At 34.3% G+C, this 6,917-nt stretch overlaps 2 protein-coding genes across 5 annotated transcripts in view; one reads left to right on the top strand and one right to left on the bottom strand.

Moving 5' to 3' along the window:
• Nucleotides 1–1,791, top strand: part of LOC108768248 (uncharacterized) — a 4,000-nt gene extending 2,209 nt beyond the window's left edge. The window contains exon 3 of the mRNA XM_018518616.1: nucleotides 725–1,791. Within this exon, the coding sequence (XP_018374118.1) occupies nucleotides 725–1,730 (1,006 nt within the window). The 3' untranslated portion in view covers nucleotides 1,731–1,791. The remainder of the gene's footprint in view (nucleotides 1–724) is intronic.
• Nucleotides 1,792–2,725: 934 nt separating this feature from the next.
• Nucleotides 2,726–6,357, bottom strand: LOC108768244 (guanylate kinase). Of its 4 annotated transcripts, none has more exons than XM_018518610.1 (6): nucleotides 5,970–6,357; nucleotides 4,839–5,106; nucleotides 4,551–4,774; nucleotides 4,338–4,448; nucleotides 3,997–4,141; nucleotides 2,726–3,394 (listed from the first exon to the last, which is right to left on the bottom strand). In XM_018518610.1, the coding sequence occupies exons 2-5, from the start codon at nucleotides 5,093–5,095 to the stop codon at nucleotides 4,125–4,127; spliced, it is 609 nt and encodes a 202-aa protein (XP_018374112.1). In that variant the 5' UTR covers nucleotides 5,096–5,106; nucleotides 5,970–6,357; the 3' UTR covers nucleotides 2,726–3,394; nucleotides 3,997–4,124. The 4 variants fall into 4 exon arrangements, with proteins under 4 accessions (XP_018374112.1, XP_018374111.1, XP_018374113.1 ...); XM_018518609.1 differs by having other exon boundaries at nucleotides 6,134–6,357; XM_018518611.1 differs by having other exon boundaries at nucleotides 6,237–6,357.
• Between the last annotated feature and the right edge of the window lie 560 nt (nucleotides 6,358–6,917).

Raw genomic sequence — 6,917 nt, 5'->3', positions numbered from 1 at the left:
TGGCCAACCTCCGGACCTGATGGCTCTGAGATCTTGGATTCCAGTAATGGCTGCCGTTAGCAGTCCAGAGGTATATGGTCAAAGATTAGAACCGAATAAATGCAGCAGCAAACTATAGACACTACAAGCTACTGCAAGTCCTGCAAGTTAGAACCAGTAATGCAAACTCGTGTCCGCTTGCAGGACATCAACAGTGCCATCCATCAACACGGAACAGCGTAGTGTTATGGTACGTTTCCACTGAGCGCGTCACGCGTTGCGCTCAGTGGAAACGTACCATAACGCGTATCAGTGATCATATGATGCGAATATCGACCGACTTGCAGGACACGATCAGCGCCATCGACCGCCGATGATTGATGAAGGCGCTGATCGCGTGCTGCAACTGCTGCAAGCAGCTACAAGCTGGCCGGAATTCGTATCGTTGGTTACGTGTGGCTCGTATTGTGTCTAACACTTAACTTTAAAAAAATTAATAAAAAGTTATTAGTTACCGATAAAATGTAACTAAATAAAGTTAAAAAGTTAGGAGTCTAAAATGTAACTAAGTTAAGTTAAAATTAATTAACTTTTTAACTTTTTAACTGAACTTTTAACTTTTTAATTTAGCACTACCCAACCCTGAGTTTAACACATGAAATACAAAACATTTTTCGATATTTAAACTTTTGTGGATACTTGGATGGTAATCTAAACATAAATTTTACTATTGATTGTTCTTTAGATACGTGGGTAGTTATTACTTGGACAAGGGACCGGTATTCTACGAGGCATACTATCCGGACACTCGCGACGTTCATGAAGAAAAACGCTTTGATCAAAATACGGTGTTGGAAACGAGTTTTCAGGTGCCCTTCAAGCGCATCGCGCATTTGGAACCTGCAAATCATCCTGTTATGATTAATGAATCATTCGTCATTGTGGATAACGAAATTTTACCGAGAAAACAATGGGAAGTGACAGGCTCTCAACGCAATTATGACACTACAAGTGAACTTGCATCTTTCTCCAATGAACATTCAACGACTTTCGATAATGATAAAAATTCGCAAGCTGTGAATATCGAAGAAATTTCTAAGCTCGTTAAAAGAGCAATTTCCCGTGATCTAGAAAATTGGAACACTCTTGAAGGATATCTCGATCGTACCATCCATCGACCTCAGCTGGGAATCTATTCTAGAGAAATTAATAAAAATGGAGAAGACGGTAGTTATATGTTTCCAGGAAATCGTAAATTCGTCGAAATGGATTCGTCGAAACGGTCGAGTTTTGAAGTGTCGTTACCTCGAAAATTGGATGTACGTAATGCAAAAGAACGACCTATATATTTCGAGGGAGTCGGTACGAGTGGAAGTACAAGCGAAATGAGTGTCAGCGGAACGCAAGCTGTTGACATACCATCGCCGATCGATACCTCCGACTCGTTACCTCCAGAGAATATTTTTCAACCGCGGCCTCAAATAGTCAGATATACGTTTTTCAAGAAACCAATGCCTCCGCGACTGGATAAACAAAATGAGAAGCCGATTGACCAGTCTACACCACGAACTTACGGTGACGATCTCATTCGTGAAGAAATCACCAATGATACCCGCGATAGAATAGGAGAAAATGTCAAAGTAACGTCTATCGAAATAAGCAAACAACCACGACACAAAACGCGTCATCATCATGGTGAATTCCCTTATCGTCATCGCTCACAACCCACTGCTTATCCGACTATTTCATAGAAATAAAATGTATGTAATTTTAATTATTAGATTTATAAAAAAATGAAAGAAAAAGGGCTACGAGCCTAAGAGTTAGTCGTTAAAAATAGAAATTTTTTTAAAAATCACAGGATAAATGTAATTTAGTCAGAATATAAAACTTTAATTTGCCGGCAATAAACAATAGAACACAAACAAACGTTTCGATCCCTGTTGGATCATTATCAATGTTAATACACAAAAATAGAACGGTGAAAAATATTACAAAGTTAAAATATATAAAAATTACAATTCGCTCTCAATCGCAAGCAATAATATAATAAAACTCACAGTTGTTTAATATAATAAATTTCGCTCAGTATGAGTTGAAAGTTATGTGAAACTCATACTGAGCGAATTTTATTATATTAAATAACTGTGAGTTTTATTATTGCTTGCGATTGAGAGCGAATTGTAATTTTTATATATTTTAACTTTATAATATTTTTCACCGTTCTATTTTTGTGTATTAACATTGATAATGATCCAATAGGGATCGAAACGTTTGTTTGTGTTCTATTGTTTATTGCTGGCAAATTAAAGTTTTATATTCTGACTAAATATTTATCCTGTGATTTTTAAAAAAATTTCTATTTCTAATGACTACCTCTTAGGCTCGTAGCCCTTTTTCTTTCATTTTTTAAATTTATTGAGCCTTATTACTATTATATTTTTATTAGATTTATATACTGTTTTCCGGTTATATCTCATATCATTAAATAATACTGACTATACTATCTCAATACTATTTATTGAATATACCATTAAATATACATGCAATAATTATTCTTTATAACATACTTACAATAAAATATTTTCTGTGACTTATTTTTAAGAGTTATTAATTACATCAGTTAATTTTAAAAGTAAAGAGATTTTCTCTCTGTCTAATATGCTATTTACTATATATAAAGGCGTATTCAGTTTAACAAGATTATTAGTGCAACTTAGCCTACACGATTCGATCATTTTTGATATAGATTAATCATATAGATTACTCGATAAATATATATTTTATATATGATCTTATCAATTTTTCATCCAGCTAAGAAATAATTACAGGCTTCGAATTGTATGCACAATGGAAACAAGCGTGGACGTATCAAATTTTAGATGTTTTCTGCACAATCTTATCATTTATCTATCATAAAAATATTATAGGAATGTTTACCGAATTCTTTTTATAATCTTAATTCTACGTAGTTGAGATGCTTGTATGAAATCCAATATATCGTAATGTAAACCAGAAGTAATTACATTCCGATGCTTCTATATTGATCATGAAGATAAATACAAAGATGAAACCGCAAGTACTTTACACATAGTCTACTCTACTGGAACACAACCTTTTTTGGTGAATAGTCTCAGTTATCTACATCTACAATTTTACGTTTTATTTCTGTGAATTACTTCTTGAACATTAAGCTAAAACTCTTATCTTAGTGCGAAAAAACTCTTCACATCCCTATTAAAAAATGGATTTCTTATTTGATAAAAAAATCAGCTACTATACGTTTATATATTAATTAGGGGAATAAGATATTTCTTCTATCTTTCATCCACCAGATATTTCTAGCACTTGCTTGTTTTAAAATCAGATCGGGCTTAATGCAAAAGTGTGGAATATGCTATAAGAATGGCAATCTCTGCAATTAAAAATAAGGTACATACAAATGAGAAACAGACTTTCAAAATGCGTTTTGTCAAAAATGTGTAATTTTCAGAAAACGAGAAAGAAACTATGCACACAAGAAAACTACGCACTTTACAGAAAATAGCAATATGTCAATCAGTAAAATGTAAAATATTAAACGCAATTGTTTAACAATTGCTAAAAATGTTAAATAAATGCATTTTGTTTGCTTCTAGTTAAAAATTATAATGCACTTCGAAATGTCGGGAGGATCCTGTTTGCCTAGTTCTGATTGTACACACCACTCATATCAACTGGTGCCTAGTAATTTTTCACTGTTTTACCAATGAGATTATTTTATTTTTAAATTGGCCAATCAGCGATACATGTGTGCAATATGCGATGTGTGCAATCGGAGCCCTCCCCTGAACATCTCAGAGTAGCTTATAACATTCAAGACTGAACACTACACGCCATCTCTAACTAAAAAAAATGAAATTTTGGACAAAACGCATTTTGAAAGTTTACTCCTCAAATATGCGACAATGTAAAGATGTAGATTATATGGATTAGCTTCAATTTCAACTTGTAAAATTTGTGTGTGTGTGTACACACCTTTTAATTACATATTTATCAGATACGTCCGAAATAGTAATTTGCGAAAATGTCATCGGAAACAATTCGTTATTCGTGTCCAGATATGAGTCTCATCCATGGATCCATTAGATTTCAATTCTCAACTATTAGCTTGTTGTCTCGTCTGAAAAATATTTTCTGATATAAAGATAAAACATATGTTACCTCTATAAAATAATACTAATCCTATAAAATATTAATTCTTATAATTTGATTAATATGTTATTGTACTACCAATCACAATATTTTTGCCATAAAGATATTTATGCTATCACGATAGAAAGATTAATACCAAAAGAAACGGGAAACATTTGATTCACCTGTATGGCAATGTGGATTATAATTGGATACCACAAAATTGCGTAAAATCTGATATGCTTCTTCCAAATTATCATTTTCTATGACAACGTCAAAATTACCAGGTGTTTCACCTATAAGCAAGTACATGAAATAGACATTTAGGCATGAGTATGAATTTTAAATAATTTTTTTTTAATATTAATTGTGCGTATTGTGTAAACTGTAAAGCATACCATATTCTAATTCAGATTTGGCAATCAATAATCTACGTTTCAAAGATTCTTCAGTTTCTGTGTTTCTACCCTTTAATCGTTGCTCCAATTCCGTAATAGATGGTGGTTTTATAAATATGTAAAAGGGATTCAGATCGATGCGTTTTATTTGTTTTACACCTTGTATGTCAATATCTAACACGCATATCTTTCCTAAACTTTGTACATCTTCAACCGCTTGTTTGCTACAATGGCATTTAGATTGTATATCGTTTTCTACACAATTATTTAATATTTGTCTATATTTACCTCGTTCCATATAGATTCCCGCTAAATACAGCAGTTTCAATAAACTCCCCATTTTCTATTTGTTCTTGCATTTTTTCTTTGTTTGTGAAATGATAGTGAACCCCATCCTCTTCACCAGGCCGTGGCATTCTAGTTGTATGAGACACCGAAAATTTGAAGGTATTGGGAAATTCATCAAACAATCGCTTTATCAGAGTACTTTTTCCAGTGCCCGACGGACCACAGAGTACTAACGGACGTAGTCCTTTATGAATCATATTGAAACAGCCTGAAAATATATTTTTCCCCCATTCTGTCCTTTATTTGTTACTTCGATATTCAAACAGATAAGTTACTTTCAAACGCGCAGTATTTATGTGGTGCCATTTTGTCAGATTAAAATTTTCTTTTTTATCATGATACCATGAACAAAACCATGGATTCTGCATACCTATTTTTATTGTCCTAAACCACTGTATGAACATAGTGATTAAAAGGATGCTGGCCGCTTATAGCAAAATTCTGACTCTGTATAATTCAATCATACAAAAATGGAGTGAGAATATAACTATAATTAACCGATGAGTTTTAAATTTTAAAAAATCATAAATATATACATGGTCAGTGACTTTTTCTTATCTCGAAATAATAAAATTATTGGTCCCATCGATCGATCAAATTGGCAAAACACTAAAAATATTTAAAAAAACTATGCTACATAATGTAAATAAAGTTAATATCATTTTACATTCAAATAAAATAATATAAAAGGATCATTTTGAGAGCTTTGGTCAATTGCTATTTGTAGCATCACGATCTTAATGGTTCTATAATAAAACGGGTATCGGATGAAATTTATCGATGTAATGTGCATTTGTTATATGTATAAACAAGCGGATTGTCTTGAAAATTAATAATTACATCAATATTCTAATAGTTGATCCAGTGCTTTGAATCAACTATTTATGTTGAATCCAGCACATTGAATCAGCAATTTATGCTTTTACTATTCTTTCATAACAAATCTTATCTACAATAATAGAGAAAGAGTAATAGTAAATCAGGTTATCTCCAGGGCACACTTATAAATCATTAACCGATATGCACTCTGCAGTTAGGGTACATAGCGCCGACAACGATTCTGATCCTTACCTTTGACTCTCTATACATAAACAGGAACAAATGATCGTAGTTATGTATAAGATAAAATATAAGCACACACACAACACACGCAGTATAATGTAATATAATACAATAAAATTTAACCGTCTAGTCAACCAATACTGGTATTGAAATACGTATCATACAGTATGTACCCATGATGTGTGGAATCTGATTCCATCATGTATGGACCAACCAAAGTAGGGATGTTCGATCTTTGATTCAAGATTGATTTTTTTAGAAAATCGATTCTTTTACCTTCGATTTTCGGTTTTGTAGATCGATTCTTAGGGCCTCTTTAACTTGGCTGCGTTCAGAAACGTTATCCCGCCCAGTTATTACTCCATCCTTGTTATTTACCGAACATTGAACAGAGATGTTATGAAATTCGTGCAGAGAGAAACATAAGAGAGGACATGAGGGCCTGTTTCCTGTAACCGCAAAATGCCCCCGCGTACTGCTGCCCTCTGAAGAAGTGGATGTAAAGCTGGAAACACAATAGACACAGGCAATAGGCATAGGCAACAGGGAATAACGAGCCGTCCAATCAGAGCTTTGGGGTTGTTACGTCTCGAGGGAGCACCGGCCGGCCCCCGGTATTGGCGCTATCCTGAGGCTATGGTGGGATGCTACTTCGCGTTTCGAGCGATAAAATTTCCGCGACGAGACTTGTCCAGCCCACCGATTGGCTACAGTCGGACGCTAGATATCGCGACTATGGTTGGTTCCGTTTCGATCCACGGGGTTTCTCCCGTCTCCTCTAAGTAAGCGATGAATCTGATAGCGTTTTCGGCCCGACCGGGTTTGCACCAACCTGGGTTGGATTAATGGCGTTTTGCGCTCTCCTATTGGTAGAGCGTGTGACATCAACCAATAGGAAAGATTAATCCAACCCACGTTGGTGCAAACCCGATCGGGCCGAAAACGCTATGAATAATG

The sequence above is a fragment of the Trachymyrmex cornetzi genome, unplaced genomic scaffold (assembly GCF_001594075.2).
Source record: "Trachymyrmex cornetzi isolate Tcor2-1 unplaced genomic scaffold, Tcor1.1 scaffold771, whole genome shotgun sequence".
Classification (NCBI taxonomy): domain Eukaryota; kingdom Metazoa; phylum Arthropoda; class Insecta; order Hymenoptera; family Formicidae; genus Trachymyrmex; species Trachymyrmex cornetzi.
The sequence above is the reverse complement of the archived record's forward strand: the minus strand, read 5'-3'. Positions and strand labels throughout refer to the sequence as shown.

What these genes read in the sequence shown, in the direction of transcription:
- LOC108768244 (XM_018518608.1), bottom strand. Translation starts at nt 5,302, where the DNA reads ATGTTCATACAGTGGTTTAGGACAATAAAAATAG. An exon ending in GGGAATCTATATGGAACGAG is followed by an intron (nt 4,775 to 4,838) that starts GTAAATATAGAC and finishes ATGCCATTGTAG; the next exon opens with CAAACAAGCGGTTGAAGATG. An exon ending in CAAATCTGAATTAGAATATG is followed by an intron (nt 4,449 to 4,550) that starts GTATGCTTTACA and finishes ACTTGCTTATAG; the next exon opens with GTGAAACACCTGGTAATTTT.